The following is a 19,682-nucleotide window of genomic DNA, read 5'->3' as shown; positions in this document are numbered from 1 at the left end:
CAGGAGTTTATTTAAATTTCCCAGCAAAGCAATGATATTTTATGAAACTACTCATAGTTTAAATCTTGTATTTTAGGGTCTTGCTCTATCAATTTGGACACTAGTCATGGAACAAATGTCGGGAATATACATCGAATTGTCATTCTTGGATGCCACTCTTAATTTTGGTCAAAGTATCATAGTATTTGCGATATTCGGCTTGAACACCAAAGAAATAATGTTACCACTGTTGAAGTATTGGAGAAAGATATGGTACGGCGCCAATACGTTAAATCTGCCAGCTTGGCATGAACTTAGTTCAGAAACGAAACATATCTGTGATCAGTTTGTGACCCACCATCTTCAGAACTGTCGGTCGGCCATCGCTACAGACAAACGGTAAGAAATTATTTTTGTGTATTATGTAATCAACTTTTTTTCTATAACACCTGTACGGTGTTTGTATACTGCTATCTGGTCACAAATGAAAAATTATCAGTTATTTTCTGATAATAACATCAGAGCAGTATACTCTGTGTACAAATGTAAATTCTATAAGAGAAACACTCGTTCATAATTGTTTATTTAGGTGCTGGTATTATTTTTATACGAAAATAAGTTATATGTAAAATTTATCAATTAATATCAATATTGTGTATGTATGCAATCAAATTACGGTACCTGTGATGTTGAACTAACACTTCTGCTGCTTTCACAGTGCACTGGGGGAACTAAGGGGGGCAGAATCTTCTTGAAGTTACGTAGTTAAGTTTACACAAAAAAACTGGAGTGTTTATCGCGCTGATCTATACAAGACTGCTACTGAGGTGCGTGTCGTGTCGTAGCTTCGCTTCCCTTAACTTAAGTCTCATAGGGGCGTTTTGTACAGGGCCATATCATGGTTACGGATATAAGACATACACACACACGTCAATTAAAGAATTAAATATAAAATAAAATAATAAGAAATACTTAATAAAAAATAAGAATATATGTGGAGGGACGTAACACTCTGTTTTTTACACTAAACTGTTACACATTTACACTAACTCAAATGGCTTTGTCCTTATGAGTCTTCTCTTTACCCTGAATTGGCATCTATACACCCATACTGGGTGTATAGATGCCAATTATATTTTATATGTCAGATATAGACATCATATCAGACCATAAAATGCAGTAGTTAATATAAAAATGCCACAAGAAAATAGTTATAAAATTTAACGGATGTTACCTTGTTTCAGCTGGAGAATCAAGATCTATAAAAATGTGTTTTCTGGCGAAACCTTCGTGGGATGGTTGATAGAAGTGGGTCTCGCGAGAGACCGAGTAGAAGCTGTGAATTACGCTAGGCATCTCGTGGAAGGAAAAGTGCTAAGGCATATTAATGGAGTATATCACTTTTATGATAGAAATTTACTTTACACATTTGTCTAAGGTTGTGAATCTATAGTAGAAGGTTTTTTATGTCTACTATATTATATAATTATTTTGCCTACTATACAATTTATAGTAGAATGTTGCAGAAGGTTTTTTTTTAATTAGATAAACGTTAAAAAATCTCTTATATTTTTAGTTAAACATTGGGTTGAGTTTACCGAAAGTTCAAACTGAATATAGCCGCAAATGTCAACCAAGAATTAAAATATTTCAGTTTGGCAGTGTTTGGATGTTTTTTAATGCATATGTTGTATGCTTCAAATATAAAGAGTGAAGGCTTTTAAAAAGTACATTTTAATTATGCTATTATATGAATTCTGCAATTTTTAATTTATATGAAACAATAACGAGTAAATATTTGTCTCCTTCGAGATTAATTGCAAACATCTGTTGCAATCTAGCAACTGCTGATTTGACGATTGCCAAATCTATCCCCTAATCTATCAAACGGCAATTGTTAAAAAAATTCTTTTAATTAACTGCAATTAATCTACAAAGAAACAAATATTTACTCATTCTTGTTTTATATAAATCAAAAATTGCAGAATTCATAACATAATATAATCAAAATGTACTTTTCTAAAGCTTTATGTCTTTATATTTGAAGCATACATCATATACATTATAAAAACATGGCAACACTGCTAAACCGAAATTTTATGTTCCATGTTTGACATATGCGACTATATCAGCTTGTACTTTCGGTAAACTCAACTAAAAATTGTAACAATAGCATATTAGGTTTGTTCCAACACGCAATTTTTGTACGGCCCAGAATTCTTCGTGACACTGCTTGTACCGTTTTTTATGCATATGTTACATGTTGCATATGTTTATATATGCATGTATAACAAACTTGATATAACAAGCAATTTATTTAAAAATCTATATATTCTGCTGAACGCTGAAGATCAGAGTGGCTTTCGTACTGGTCGTTCTTGTATAGACAATGTGTTCTGCCTAAAACAAACAATAGAAAAGCGTTTGGAACATAATATGGAGACACACATGGTATTTATTGATCTTCAAAAAGCGTATGACAGTGTCCCATTAGCCAAGCTATGGCAGGTGCTAGAAGACAAGAATATTCCACCGATTTACATTAATGCTGTAAGGGAGTTGTACGATGATATGACGAGTGTAATAAAGATTGGACAAAAAGTGACCAAAGGACTTCGCCAAGTCTGCTGCATTGCACCTACTCTCTTTAAGATTTATTTGGAGGGGGTTTTGGATATTTGGAAAAGAAAATGTGAACCTATGGGTGTTAAAATTGGAGACCATACACTGTACAGCTTGCAGTTTGCTGATGACCAAGTAATACTTGCAGAAGATCAAGATGATATCCACTACATGTTACGAAAAATAGATGAAGAATATACTAAGTGGGGCTTATCAATTAATCCATCAAAAACAGAGTACGTAGTAGTGGGAGGTGAAGGAAAGCACTTAGAACTAGGAAGCAAAGAAATTCAAAATTCTGACAGCTATAAATATCTCGGTGTAAACATTACAAACAATAGTCGGAATACAAAAGAAATAGCTACTAGAATTGGTCAAGGAAATTCAGTAATACGTCAACTGAATAGTATACTTTGGAATAACCACATCACCCGAAACACAAAAATTAGGATATATAAAAGTATCGTAGAAAGCATTGCTACATATGGTTCAGAGCTTTGGGTAATAAATAAAAATGAGGCATCCAAAATAAAAGCAATGGAAATGAATTATTGGAGAAGATGTTGCCAACTCACTAGAAGAGATAGAGTAAGGAATACTGAAATCAGAGAGCGTATGGGCATAGACATTGACGTCCTGGAAACTATAGAATGCAAAAGGCTGAAATGGTATGGCCATGTAGAAAGGATGAATGATCAACGATGGCCAAAGAGAATGTTACAGTGGATCCCCACCAATCGCAGGAAAAAGGGAAGACCAAGAAGATCGTGGAGACAAGAAGTAAAAGGTGCAATGGAAGATAGGAGTCTACAAGTAGATGACGAGAACGATCGCACGCGTTGGAAGCTAGGTTGAGAGAAATGGCGGCAGCTGTAATAAACTCGTTATATATATATATATATATATATATACATATATATATATATATATATATATATATATATATATATATATATATATATATATATATATATACTATATATTATCATGGCGATAAATTACAATATATCAGCTTTTTCCAGTGGATTATACCAGATGAATAAACTTTTGTCTAATAGTTTTTTAAATAATCCCAAACAGGGATAGCTCCTTAACCCTTATCCGGGCAAGGTGGGTCCAACGAGCCCGAGACGCCAATTCTTTTATCATAAACTGTTAAAAAAATGTATTGAATTTTATGCATCACTGAATTTGTTAAGAAGTATGCTTTCTTCTTATCTAATAAGCTAATCTTGTGGCTGTCTCAACTAAAATAGTAAATTGATATGACAAAGTATTAATTTGTAAAAGTAAAATAATAATATTCTTCTGACTTATGCGTTTTATTCATTTTGTTAAGATTGTTTTTGTCGGTACTTTATACATGAGCTGCTAATTACCATAACTTTTTCTCAGAAGGGTTTTCACAGAATAATGAAAGGCAACAACACCGTAATCTTTTTCCAGGGTATGTATAATTTACAAAAGTTTTTATTGATTTATTAATTAAGTTTTTATTTGGCTCCAAATGTTTATTACTCGTGAATATTTTTTCTACAGCAGTTTTCTTGCATTTCATTATTTTGTGCAAATCCTTCAAGTAGATCGCACCCTCGAGGTAGACCGCATACTATAGTAGCACATTTTTTTTTTTTTTAATTTAAACAATTTAAATGTAACTTTAATAAAAAATCAAAAAAGAATATTAGAAATATATAGGTATATATGAATAGTACATTACAGTGGTGGTCCCAATGGACCCGAGTTAAGTAAAATGTGTTGCCCGGATAAGGGTTAAAACGATTTTTGTATATTTACATTATTCGGGTAATAAATGTCATTCGTAGAAGTTGCTAAAGTACACATCCAAAACATTTAAATTTCACAGCCTACACTAACTAGAACTTTTCCCATGTCTATATAAATCGGAGATCTTTTTCTGAACAGGCACAAATGTTTAAGGTTGATTTGCATCCCCCAAAAGACAAACTACATATTCAAAGAATTTGAAAAAATTTGAGAAGGTATATGTGATTACTAGAAGTATTTTGACAACTTTTAAACAAACTTCATGTTTTCGTTTTTGAAAAAACTCAAAAAAACTACTTTTTCCCAAGTATAAAGCGGGAAAACCAAACATAGGATTTTGTTAATTTTTTTACAGCAGCAAGATATGAATATAAGAAATACTTATGAATTTTTTGAAAATTTTTAAATTTACAGTTTTGTCCCAATAGGAAAAAATAATATGTTTCGGCTTATAATAAAGTTACCAGTAAGAAACCGAAAATTTTTTTAATAACAACATATAAAACTGTAAAAGTGGAAAATATTTGCAATAAAACGTTAAATATTTTTTCCTAAAAAACATGAAAAATCTCGTTGAACAAGAATTATGTCTTGAACTGCCGCCTTCAAATTGTAATGTAGGGAGATGGCTCCATCTGAAGCAATGGTACTATTTATCATCGCTAGATAGCATTACGTTCGGCTTCGAAACGCTTCAAACGAAAAGTCAAACTAACAGGGTTGCCATATCAATTACTTTGTACAACACTTTGGCAGATTACAACAAAATTTAATAGGAATGTTATCGGTTTGAACTTTGAACCGGTCATGCTGAAACTTACAGAGTTACAGAATTGTAGATACTGCAACTTTTATTTTGAAAGTACGATATACGTAACGTACGTAATACGATATTCACAGATATAGCCGCAAGTACCTACATAACTTCTTTGTCGATAAAATTGTTTAGATAATATGATTTATTTGGTATATTATATTTCGACTGACACAGCAGAGTAGTTAAGTATTATACATAAAGATGTTAAAGATATATTTGCTTACTTGGTCTACTAGTAAGCAGATAAGTTATAGCGTATTTGATAAAATTACTTTTTATACAACTTGGCAACTCAGCCAATGGATATAATGATAGAAAACTGCAATTTATGTTAGGGTTTGAAAATATTACAGAGTCACCATGTAGAAATTTACAATTAAGTTAAATTTATCACAGTAGCATGCCGCAGTAGAGCCATCTCTAGGATCAGAAACAAATTAATCGAGGGTGAAGATCAACCTTAAACAGAAAAGGCATTCATGTCTTCTAGATGTGTAATAAAAGTGTATACTTCGTTTGGTAAAAAAAATTAATAATTAGTTTTTTTTTAACTTCTTGATCTGTAATAAAAATTTATAAAAAAAAAATTGATGATTCGTTTGTGTTTTCACTAAGATGTCTCAGTATCTAGTGATCGAACTGGATCATATTAGTAATGACAATTAGCTTCGATGTAAGGTCTACAAAAAATAACCTACTGCAACTACAACCGATTATTGATCTTATTTTAATAATTATATTTATTCATAAGTTGCCAAAGAATTTTTTGAACATTTAATTTTAAGGCATACAAGTTTTATTGGTAGTTACCCATATTATTAATATACGATTTATATTTTGTTTTAAGGATATTCATACAGTGTGATCAATTTAGATTGGAAACACCTCTGAAACTTTTAAGTTATTAACCGATTTCAACCAATAGAGAATTTGCATAATTTTATATTTTATTTTTTTCTTTCGCGCCATTCTAGTCTATACGCCAGAAGAATAAAAGATTCAAAAAGAAATTATATATGGAATGTTTATAAAAAGTTGATTTAAAATGACTCCCAATAATGTATATAAAGAATCTATATTACACCTTTAACATTTCGTATCACCGAAAAAGTACTCGTATTGCGGGAGATGCATTTTGTCCAAGCTGGTCCTATGCGATGCTCTTGAGTGAACAATCAATAGCTGGCGAAGGCCGACAATCCCGTACGTTTATTCTCCATAAGAAATATGGCCTTATCTTATCCATACTGCACTCTCATTTTGAATTTCACCATAGCCATTATTCTTGTGTTCTGATGGGCTCCAATGTACAGCTGGTTCTTAAAAAACATATATTTATTCTGACATTTTATTATGTTTATTATGACAGACAAATAATAAAATAAATAATAAAATAATAAATATACTGCTACATAAGCAGTATCACAGTTTTTCTATTAATAAAAAATGGAGGGAACAAGAAACTCTCGAAAGAAAGCGTGGGTCTGGAAGAAGAAAGTCTTTCTTCATGGAAACTGTGACATAATTCTTGCAGTTTTCGCATCTTCAAAAGGATTCTCTTCTAATCTTTCCAAAAGCGTACAATCTTGCCAGTGTTGAACTATTTATAGGAATAGCAGCTCTTGTTAGTTGACTGACGGTTCATCAAGATGGATGACCGAGAAACAAAACAGGTGTTACGATTATACAGAGAAATTCCTACGCCTTCTATAGGAAGTGAAAGCGAGTTTGATGATAGTGATTTAGACCCCAATTTTACTAATACGTATAAAAACAAAGGTTAAATATTTTTATTCCGTAATGATGCCTTTTATTCTGATTGTATTGACGAAAGAAATCCTGCCCAAAAAAGGAATCATAGATTCATCAATACATACAGACTGGGTTGGGCAGAGAGCCATATTGGAGTTTGTTGTCTTCATATCAATTAAGTTTTGGACTTTATATATTCTATTGTCTTCAGGTGCTTTTGAATTATCAGAGAAATGTAGCATACTAAGTAAAAGTTCAAATCGGTTTCTTGATATGTAGTCGCTTACTTTACTGGTCAACAAATAGTTATCTTTTTTCCAGTAATGTGAAATTGAAGACATTTGCTAAAGTCCCATCCATAATACCAATCAAGAAATGTGCGGATTTCTCCATTGTTAGGGAGAATCCATTGTTGCACTCGAGATTAACATTCGGGCAATTTAGCCGTTTGAATAGCGTAGCAATTGGTTTCTTGAACAATCATTGAAATAACATCATCTAAGAATATGTCAAAAAAATCAATTGAATTTCCATTGTGTCTTGAATCCATTGTGTCGGAAATATCTGCGTCTTCATTGTTTTTATTGTAGAAAATTTTTTTAACTTTTGAGGCGTCTGCTCCAATCAGATACAGTACCTAAAAAATAAATAAAAAAAATAATATAATGTTCTACTTATAATGATTTCATAAAAATTACCTGGTAAGAGCAGTGTATTTGCTACTCTAGGTGGATTAGCTGAGTCAGTGAAGTTATCATTCTCTGTATTACTCAATTCGCTTACGTTGCAATTTAAAATATACTGCGGAAAAGAAGCAGCAGACGATAGGTTAGTATCAGAGAAAGTGGTTATGGAGTTAATGGCTCCTTATTTAAATTTTGGACGTCCATTATTCACTGACAATTGGTACACGGGTGTACCACTCTCAAAAAGACAGCTTCAAAATTCTACTCATTTAGTTGGGACACTACGTGCTAACAGGAAGCAAATACCATTTGAAGTAGTTAAAGAAAAACGAAGTTTTTGCTCGTCAAAATGACTGTGGTATTACAGTTCTTAAATGGAAAGGCAAAAGAGATGTTTTGTTATTAACCACGAAACATACATAGATCAAGTTACAGAAGGGCATACTCGAAGTGGCATCAAATCTAAACCATGTGACATAATAGAATATAATATCGGCAAATCTGCTATTGATTTATCTGGCCAGAAGGCATCCTACCATCAAGCTTTAAGAAGATCTGTAAAATGGTATCGAAAAGTTGCATTCGAGATTATTCTAAATACAGCTGTAGTAAACACAATGTATCTGTATAATTCAGTGACAGCAAACAAAAAAAAATGAAAATTACAAAATTTAAAGAAGAGTTGGTGAAAAGTCTTCTAACAAAAAAGACAGCAGAAAGTTCTGAAAATATAAATCGTCACATTTTACAGAAGTCAAACAAAAGAGGAAGATGCCAAAATTGTTATAAGGAAGTCGTGAAGAAAGATGGACGAAAAGAAGCACAACAAACTTCTAAAAATGTGTGGAGACGTTGTCAGATTTGTTGTAAATACCTTTGCACTGATTGTTTCTTTAAATTGTATTAATCCTTATTTTTGATGTGTGTTTATTTGATGAATAAACTATTTTTCTTTTCACTTAAAATAGTGTAATATTTTGATGAAACATCCTTGTCAAAAAATAATACGCTATATATCCAAAATTGGTCTAGGAGACCAACTAAAATTTTCATATAAAATATTAAGATTATGCATCTGTATAGGTACATAAAGTGATTGACTACATCAGCATCATCATCAATCAGCCCTGAGTTGTCCATTGTTGAACATAGGCCTCCTCTAGACTTTTCCATCTGCTTCTGTTCTGCGCCTCTGCTATCCAATTGGTCACGATTCTTTTGAGGTCGTCGGTCCATCGCGTTGGGGATCTTCCTCGGCTTCGCTTGTCAGCCCGTGGTCTCCACTCAAGCAATTTTTTTGTCCAACTGTCGTCTTTCATTCTTGCAACATGTCCTGCCCATCTCCATTTTTGCCTTGTAATATGTTCGATAATGTCTTCCACTCCGGTTCGTCTACGAACTTCCTCGTTTCTTCATCAGCATGCTGTGCACCATATAGGTATACACTCTACCGTTGGCAAATAGTAATGAGTACCAATATGGTTCACAAATACATAATGGGAAATAGTATTAAATCAGCTTGGCAGTCAACCTATTAAGTCATAATTTTATTACAAATATATTATAACGTGATTAGCAAATATTATGAGTGATTCTAATTTATGTAAATCTATTTATTTTAAGTTTAGATATATAATATATTATCAACTAACTCACTCATAAGAGCGCTGCATTTATATAATATATATATACTTCAATCAATAATATATACTTCAATCTCCATAAGAAAGTTAAAGAATTAGCTGGGGTAGCAAAACAAAAAACCTCAAGCATACTATTGGACAAAGAAGGAAACATTTTAGTGGAGACACAACAAAAATTAGGAAGACGGAAAGAATATATAGAGGAATTATTCCACGACCAGAGGCAGGAAAATATATATGAAGATAATCAGAGTAAAGACGAGGGACCTGAAATAACAAAGTCAGAAGTTAAGCATGCAGTAAAGTCCATGAAAAATAATAAAGCTGCTGGTCCAGATGAAATACCAAGTTAATTGCTAAAATTGATCAATGAAAAAAAAACATAGATCTTTTAGTCCAACTACTGAACACAATCTATTCCACAGGAATCATTCCACGTGAAATTCTGACATCAACATTTATTTGTCTACCAAAGAAATTAAATGTCAAAGAATGTAGTGATTATCGAACGATCAGTCTAATGTCACATACCTTAAAAACCCTGCTAAAAATCATCCATAATAGAATACACGCTAAGCTGGAGATGGATATTAGTGATTCCCAATTTGGATTTCGGAATGGAATGGGCACAAGAGAGGCACTATTTTTCTTTTAACGTGCCGACCCAAAGATGTTTGGATGTTAATCGAGATCTTTATGTATGCTTTATAGACTACAACAAGGCATTCGATAAGGTAAAACATGACCGGCTTATAGAAGTACTCAAAAACAAGAATCTGGATGTGAGAGATGTAACATTGATATCAAATTTATACTACAGCCAACGATCAAATGTGAAAGTTGGAAGAGAAGTGTCAAAAGAAGTGGAGATAAGGAGAGGGGTCAGGCAAGGTTGCATACTGTCGCCGTTATTGTTTAATGCTTATTCTGAAGAAATCATACAAGAAGCTTTAATTAACAACATTAGGTATACCGACGATACAGTCATAATAGCCGACAACTTGGAAGACTTAGAAAGAATAATGAACAAAATATTAAGATATAGTGGAGAATACCGACTCTCTCTTAACATCAAAAAAACCAAATTCATGAAAATTAGCAAGAACAACAATACAAACGAAATATTAACGGTAGGCTGCCAGCAGATTGAGAGAGTAAAAAGATATACTTACTTGGGAACGATAATCACAGAAAATAACGATTATACTGCAGAAATAAGAATCAGAATTGAAAAAGCACGTGCCAACTTCGTGAAAATGAAAAAGATTTTATGCAGCAAGATCTGACATTGGCCCTCAGAATAAGGCTAATTAAATGCTATGTACACTGTACTCTACTATGGAGCTGAATCATGGACATTAAACCGGAATACAATAAATCGACTTAACTCGTTTGAAATGTGGACATTTAGAAGATTGTTAAGGATTCCATGGGTAGGTAGAATCACGAATACAGAAGTGTTAAGGAGAATATGCAGAGAGAGAAATGGAAAATACAATAAAAGAAAGGAAATTGCAATATCTCGGACATGTGATGAGAGGAGAAAGATACAACATCTTTAGACTCATAATTCAAGGAAAATAGAGGGTAGGAGAAGCGTAGGAAGAAGACGCGTTTCCTGGTTGAAGAACCTGAGAGAGTGGTTTGGTTGCAGCTCAAGGCAATTGTTCAGAGCAGCTGCCTCGAAGGTCAGAATAGCCATGATGATTGCCAACCTTCGTCGCGGAGATGGCACTTAAAGAAGATTTATATAACGAATACATTATTCTAGAATTATCTGCAATCTCTATTCACGCGACGGTATCTTCTTGAAGGCAAGGCCGCTGTTGAACACGCCATCGATCGTATGTTCTGGAGTCATCCTTCTGGGAATTGTGACACGTACCACGTGTCGGACGCTATTTCGTTACAATATTTTTATAAAATTTTAATTTGTTGAGATCGGTTAATAACTTGAACCTTTACTAACCTAAATGAGGTCTTTATGTATCGTTAAATTTTCTCGGAATAAACAATTTTATTTATTTTTGTTAATTTGCATTAAATTATACAATTAGTTTTTAATATCCGAAAATTATTTAAATATGGATGCTACCAGTAATTCGTTAACTAGAGTGTTAATATATTTGTTGGCGCTATTTTATCTTGAATGTGATAAGATAATTTTAGAAAAGTTTTATTGAATGTTATATTATTTAATGAGGAAAAAGTTGACACGATGTTTTTAGAAATGACTGATTATTGTAAAAAATAATTTGTTTTAGATAAAAAAATTACTTTTCAAATTTAAAATCGTTTTTATTACTAATATTCTGTTTCTAATTCCACTAACCGTATTTTGGTATATCTGTAACTTAAGAGGTTAAGGATAGTATCTCTATTTTTGTAGTTTTTAGAAGAAAAAAAAACAGGTTTTATAAGGCTAGGTTTCTCCAAAATCCGTGTTTTTTTTAATAAATATTATTTATAGTACAAAAGATATTTGAAAATCAAACTCTTTACAGGTGAAAGTACATACATTAAACTACTTAAAAAATTTTCTTTTTACAAAATGGCGGCTCTGAAAATGACTGCCCAATCTCATCCAATTTGTTGGTGAGTGTAATCATTTCTTGGAAACGAATCATCCGAGAGCAAAAAACTAAATGGTATCATATTTTGTATATAATTGGTTATGGTCGGTGCTACAATGAATCATTTTCACCGAAAAAAAAAATGGCGGATATTTAAATTTTTCGACCCTTTTTTACTTTGTAAAGACCTTTTACCCTTTTCGACACTTTTAGTTGTAGATAACTTTTTTAAATGACAGTATATTCAACCTACATAAAAAGGTTAAAGAAATGGCAGGGCTGCAAAAAAGAAACCACAATACAACTCTTTTAGATAAAAATGGAAATACTATGATAACGACTGATGAAAAGCTAAAACGATGGAAAGAATATATCGAAGAGCTCTTCGACGACGAAAGAGGAAACCTAGACATATCTTTCGAGGACAGAGAAACAAATATAGAAATTACAAAGGAAGAAATATTGTATGCACTAAAGAACACCAGAAACGGAAAAAGCCCGGGGCCAGATCAACTGCCTATTTATATCCTTAAAATAATAGAAAATGAGTACATGGATGTCCTCTTAAAGCTCTTCAATGAAATTTATCAATCGGGTGACATACCCAATGAATGATCACCGCACCATAAGCCTGATGTCTCACACACTTAAAATGTTTTTAAAGATCATCCATAAACGAATTTACCTAATACTTGATATGAATATTGAGGAAACCCAATTTGGATTCCGTAGAGGCGTAGGTACCCGTGAAGCTCTATTTGCATTCAACGTACTCATCCAGAGATGCTTGGATGTAAACCAAGATATGTACGTCTGTTTTATAGATTACAAGGATTTCGATAAAGTCCGCCACAAAGAGCTAATGGACGTCCTCAAAGCAAAACAATTACAATACAATGACCTTCGAATTATAACAAATCTATATTATAAACAGCAGGCACGCATACGCATTAATGTACACACGTCAGAAGAGTTGGAAATTAAAAGAGGAGTGCGACAGGGGTGTGTATTGTCACCACTACTATTCAATGTATACTCTGAAGAAATTATGAAAAGAGCTCTTGTGGGAGAAACAGCAGGAATAAAGGTCAATGAAACAGCAATTAATAACATTAGATATGCGGACGATACTATCATAATATCAGACAAACTCCAAAAGCTAATGAACAAGATAGTTGAGTATGGATAAGAATATGGATTATCAATAAACATCAAGAAAACTAAATTTATGAGGATATCAAAAACCCAAAATAATGATTAAATCCTGACAATTAACAGTAAAACTTTAAAACAACTTGAGGGAATGGTACGGATGCGGATCAATTGAACTATTCAGAGCGGCAGTATCTAAGATCATCTCCGTCGCAGAGATGGCACGTAAACAAGAAGAAAATGTTAGTGAATATTTTTGGTTGTAGCAACGACCATAGATACATCTAAAGAGCAAAATGCCGTTTGGTTTATCTTGTAAGTGCAATAGTTTCGACATAAGAGTGACACCCAGTTGAAAAAACGTGGTTTCGAGAAAAGAACATTTAAGGAAACAGCTGTCGTCAGCCGGCCCGCTTGAATGGCCGGATTAACCGCTTGGAGCGCTCCTGCACTTCCGTCTTATCTACCTACTTCAAGGTTGCTCGGGTCTTTTGGAATAATTCTATATTATTCCTAAGAATATTTTCTACCTATTAAAAAAAAAAACGATTTTTTTAAAATTGTTTGGAGGAACCTAGTGTTAATCATTCATAATATAGGACAGAGAAATATTTTTCCATTGCAACCATTGCAACTGACTGTTATAATCGTTTGCCACATAACAAAAAATCGGATAATCAACATAAAACTCAAATAAACCAGAGGGTAACAATACTTCTTCTTTTTCTTCTTCTACGACCATTCTTGATCGTTGTATATAATTTCATACAATTGTCTCAATTTTTTAGTCATGATATCATTGACTGACATTTTAACAGAAAGTATAACTGGTGGAATATATATATATAATCCCTGTCCTATATAATTGTTGCTCTAGTCATTATTTGAAATATTCCTTAGACCAGGGCTTCCCAAACTTATTCGTACTGTCACGCCATTGGGACTTTGCTATTTTTTTGCGACGCTCCCTCAACCCAACCCCCAATAATACTTACCAATTTTAGTACTAGCCTAGTAACAGGTTATACTTATAACAACACTATTTGAATATTTATATTTTTTATTATAAATTAAGAACGAAATCAAAACAGGCACAAAAATGAAAAGGGATATTTATTTATGTAACTGGTTGGTTAATGTGAGGGATGTGCTTGCTTTTTTGAGCACAGCTTATGAAACCGGGGCTCCAGTTTGGAAATTGCCACTCTCATTTCTTTTTTTAAGTTTATGTTTGACCTGTACTTGTTTTTAATTACTGCAACTGCAGAAAAGCCCGTTTCACACAAGTACGAAGTCGCAAATGGTAATAAAACCTTTAATGCAGCAGTGCTGATGACATGATATTCATGAGAAAGTGAGCTCCAAAATTCAAACAGTTTGTTCTTGTCGTATTGAAAGCTGGAATCACAGGGCAATTCTATCAGTTGTTCTTCTTACTCTGTTGAAAGTGTCGATGGCGTAGATGACAGGAAAAGATTTCTGACCCAGTCATATTGCTCCATATCTTCGGGAAAATATCTCTCAGTGTTCGCTTAAGGATAACATGTGTTGTGTAAACATATTTTTTAAAGAGGGATCAAGGATTTCTATCGATTTTTCTTGAAGAATACCTTGTAAAGCAGGGAAACAGTCAATTTCTTGATCTAATTTTTTCTTCCATAAGAGCAACTTCTTTTGAAACCCAGTAATTTTATCTCCAAATTGCAGGATATGACCATTGTTTCCCTGCGAAGACTTATTAAGATCATTTAATTTGTTAATTATGTCACAGAGGTATGCTTATTTTATTATAAACTCTGAATTAATAAAGTTTTGCGCATCATCATCGCAAATACGTACAAAATTCATTTCTTAATTCGTATACACATGCACGTTACCTTTGGACAGCCAACGAGAGTTGCAATAATAAATTAAAGAGGTGTGCTCGGCCCTTATTTCTTCACAAAGTTTATGGAAAAGTCTTGATTTCACGGGTCGTGTTTTAATGTAATTCACCACTTTAATAATGCTATGCATCACAACACTTAATTCAGGTATAACGTTCTTTGCTGCTAAGGCCTCTCTATGTATGTGACACAATGTGTCCATTTTACTCCTGGATCCCTGGTTTTGATGAGAGCTTGTAGTCCTCCATACTGTCCAGACATCGCTCGGGTACCATTCGTACACACGCCTACACAGTTATCCCAGTTAATATTATTTTCAGTCATATGAGTTTAAAATCTCTTAAAGTAGCTTTACAACTTTCACATATATTTTTTTGTTGTATGTACCGTACATTACATATCAATTGAGCATCATCATTACTAAACTCGGTTCGCTAATCCCAGTCCGAACTGTCTAGTGAATTTAGTAATTATTTTTTTGCGAAGTTAGTTACTTTTTGACAGACTAAAAGTGGCTGGAAATTACTATACAACCAAGCACCCGTACTCATAGCCAATATTAATAGTAAACAAACTAAATAGTAAATAAAATAGAACTTTGCAAATTACCGACAATCAATATTTATTTATCTGCACCATATAATAAATAGTTATGTTAAATTATAACAACTAAATATATATTTTTTAAATATATACTACCCAAAATTTGATGGGTTTAGTATACACTTCGACTATTTAGAATAATTCTTCTTTTTTTAAAGAAAGAAGTCTGTAATAGCAGGATACTTGAGCTATTAATACTGAGAAGTAGGAATTGTTGTGTTGTAGGTTTCCGACAATGAATCTGTCAAAATTTGTCCGAGCTAAGCGAATGGAGTTTACCAGTCGCCTCGTTAAGTTGAATGGCAAATAAACCTGAAAGTTTCCCCACAATTTGCTCATTAATATCTTCTGCCATGTCGTGAATATGGCGACTAACCGTATTGTTTGAAAGAGGTATGTGGTTTTTTAGCGATCGTATGTGGTTTTTTACATTTGGCAACACGGTAAGCTACCATGTAAGAGGCGAGCAATGCTTTGGTAGGAATTAATGCTCTTGAAACCAAAGCCGTGATCTGATGTTTTAGCTCTCGCAATTTTCTTACAAAAAAGTCTCTTGGCTTACCTTGTTAATAACTGTAAGTTAATTTCAAATGTCGTTTTAGTTTATTAGGGAGCATACTTTCAGCCGCCAACGCTTTGTGACAAACAACACATTATGGAAGTTTTACATTCCCTTGTAACGCAGGTAAATCTACAATCCAAATATTGGTCGTCATATTTCCTATATTTCTTCTTTTTACTTAAATTAATAATACTGCTATATAACTACCAAGAGGTTTAAATGGTTTGGACACCTACTGAGATGCCTGACGATTGTTGGCCCAAAAACTTCATAGATGGAAGCCCCTGGAAGAAGAAAAAGAGGTGGACCTCGACGCTCATGAAGAGGTTTAGAGGAGGAGCATGCCTTGGACCGGGAGTAATGGTGGAGGAGAACGGGAATACAGCGATAGCCGTCTCCAGAATGTATTGTATTTACAAGTTGGATCCTGCAATATATATAACATTACTGTTCTTGAATGATTCTTTACTTCGTTTTGTATTCTTTTGAATATAAGTATTCATTGTTGATAGCAAGAAACTTCGCTTGCGTAATAAAACAAAACAAAACCTTAACTAGATGACATAACACGTGCGACAGTAGGGACAGACAGGAAGGGAAGCCGACCAGCGAAACAGAATGCGCCCGGCGTTCACTCGCAGTGTTGCCAATGTCCGGATAATTATCCGATTTTCGTGGATCATCGGATAATTTTCGGATTAAACAATTTTTTGAATAATTTCGGATAATTCAAGAGTCTATCGACTTGATGTTATATTTTTTATTTGATTTATTTATTAATACATATATTTTATACTCATTTAAATCAAATAAATATATTTTCTGTATTAAAAGTCCGCGCTGACACGCGACGCACCGTTTGGGAAGCCCTGCCTTAGAGAGTAATCATAGTTATTTCATATTATATATATCCTTAATTCATTGGCGTGATCTTTCAAGAACAGATTGAGTTTTATATTTCATTTTATCATTAAATGTTTCTGTTTAAAAAAATATAATAAACTTCTTTGGATCTGTAAGCTTTTAAAAAGGAACGTCACATCGAATGTCTGTATATTAATAAGCATGTCTTATTAAATGATTGATTCATAATGTTCATTTTAAAGTATCAAATTTTTTGTGATTATATAAATGTAATTATGTATTAATTGTAATTTTATTATGTATTTAAATATATGTTAAACAATATTTTTGAATTGTTAGGATACATTAATGTTGAAAATGTTGGAATTATATTTTTCTAAATGTTGTTGCTAATATAAATTTGTCAAATGTTGATGATGATGAAGAGATCCGTATCATTCCATAGTAGCGCTTTCTGCACAATATTCCTTTATGTACATATAACATCAGATCGTAAAACAACGTTCATAGTTTAGCTTACCCTTCGTATTTTTAATATAGTATAAACATTCATAATCCGGTTCCGGAAATCGTGCTAGTTAGACGCTTGTAATTTTGCTCCGAGATTTGTCTCAAATTTTGGGTGGTTTCGAGTATAATTTGCATACAAAAAATAGTGCAAAGTGTAGTTCTTCTTCTTCTTCTGTCCGTTCCGAACGTTGGCGATCATTCTGGCTATGATGACTTTGTTGGTTGCTATACGGATAGCTGTCTTGGGGTCTTTCTATACCATTCTCTCAGGTTAGCAAGCCAGGATATTCTTCTTCGTCCTGGGGCCCTTTTTCCTTCAATTTGATTTGATTTCTCATTATATGTCCCAAGTACTGCAGCTTACGGCCCTTCACGATGTTGACCAAATCCGCGGTTGTGTTCATTCTCCGCAATACTTCTTCATTGGTGACTTTGTCTATCCATGGTATCTTCAGGATCGTTCTGTATAACCATAGCTCAAAATGCTGAAGTTTTGATAGAGTTTCCGCCTTCAATGTCAACGTTTCTATTCCGTACAGAAGCACACGTAACATTTAAGGAGCCTTATTTTTGTTTCTACGGTGAGGTCATGGCTCACCATGACAATTGCGATCTTGCGACAAAAGCAATCTTTCTCTTTTCATAGGAGCCACTATGATATTGGCACCAGCAGATTATCCGGTCCGCAGTGAAAATCTGAATCCAGTTCTCCTAGCACGAAAAAATCCTATCAAATTAATTATCAAATTACATGTATAAAATAATGTTAGCAATATTAAATATCTCTTTAAATAAAATTTAGAACGAATTGTTCAATACTCTCTTAGACATAAAAGAATAAGTTGTTTTTTTTATCAAAAATAGCACAAACTTCTATGCACAATATATACAATATTTAAAAAAGCCTAATTTTTTTGTCGATGAACTAGAACGATTTTTTACGATCTAAATAATTAACAGCTGCATGGTTTTTAATTTGTGTATGGTTTAACAGCCATAGAGCTATATACAAAAGTGTTAAAAATAGTCTGAAGTAGACAATACAGATTTTAGGAAAGTTATTCAAAATGAGAAGAAATTTTGTAAATTGTGCTGGAGAACTGAAGAGGTAGCTCAAAGCACATCGCTTATTGTTAAATAAGGTTTTCAAAAATAAAAACTGCAAATATTTGATTGATTTTTATTTATTCTTCATGATTATTTATCAGAATTTATCATTGGTTATACAGGGTGTCCCCGAAAATAGTGCGTTCCTTTAAGGTATGGATATAATACACAATTTGGAGCAAAAAAGTCCTCTACCACTTTTTTCTAAACTTAGCCGTTCCCAAAAAAAAAATACATTGTTTACCATATACGTAAATTTTTATTTTCAGAAAATTAAATAATCTGGCAACGTCATACGCAGTGAAAAAGATTCTGAATAAAAACTCGTTTGAGACTTAAGGTATTTAACATACTGCAACCCTTGTTTTTATTTACTATTAAAGGTTGTTGACATCTGAGGAAATGTAAGTAATATCGTAGCATTTGTAAATTTCTTGAAATCCCCTCGTATATGTATTAAATTGAAATCCCCTTATATATGCATTATAATAACGAAGAATTTTTTAATGTTTCTTAGTTCGTATCTTTCAATTTAAAACCCAAATAATATTTCGTTCTTTTCACGTCGCCAAGTCGATAATATACCATTTTAGAGTTGTTTATTATTTAACAGATGTGTACTTCCTCGGTATTTCTTTTAATGTTTTATTCGAACTGCTTGATATTGCGTTTTCTAATAAATGATTTGCGTTTCAACCATCGTTTGTTTGTTCCAACTTATGCGATCGATTTTTAAAGATGATTTCGACACTCTCATTGTAGCCGCGAAGAGCGGTGGTCTTCAGCGTTATGTCCAAATTCACATCGAATTTGTGGAGTTTTCTGTTTTTGTCCCTTTTCATAGAAAATATGTAGCAGTGTGAAGTTGATGGTTCAGTTGAATTTTTAAGTGAGGATTGGAAAAATAGTCGTTTCCATCCTCGTTTCGTTTCTCCCTGGTTGTCGCCCCAGGCTTTTTGGAAGTATGGAGATGGATTTGTTCGTGTGTTCGTTGCACAGAGAGTGAGGCCCATGTCTACCCTCAGTTATAGTTCCGGTTATGGTTCCAGAAGTTTTGGTGCAATTTTAAGGTGAATTAAGGTAACTTTTTTGTGTTTGAATTTAAAGTAAAGACAGACATTTTTTTTAATAATAATTT

The 19,682-nt window shown here is 33.0% G+C and overlaps 1 protein-coding gene across 2 annotated transcripts in view; it reads left to right on the top strand.

The window, feature by feature from the left end:
* The window catches only part of anchor (integral membrane protein GPR155 homolog anchor), a 36,936-nt gene extending 18,329 nt beyond the window's left edge, over positions 1–18,607 (top strand). For both annotated transcript variants that reach the window (XM_072536610.1, XM_072536609.1), the window contains exons 13-14: positions 77–378; positions 1,224–18,607. In XM_072536610.1, the coding sequence (XP_072392711.1) occupies positions 77–378; positions 1,224–1,416 (495 nt within the window). In that variant the 3' untranslated portion in view covers positions 1,417–18,607. The remainder of the gene's footprint in view (positions 1–76; positions 379–1,223) is intronic.
* The last annotated feature ends 1,075 nt before the right edge of the window (positions 18,608–19,682 follow it).

The sequence above is a fragment of the Diabrotica undecimpunctata genome, chromosome 7 (genome assembly GCF_040954645.1).
Source record: "Diabrotica undecimpunctata isolate CICGRU chromosome 7, icDiaUnde3, whole genome shotgun sequence".
NCBI classification, from domain to species: domain Eukaryota; kingdom Metazoa; phylum Arthropoda; class Insecta; order Coleoptera; family Chrysomelidae; genus Diabrotica; species Diabrotica undecimpunctata.
This window is presented reverse-complemented; position numbering and strand designations above follow the sequence as displayed.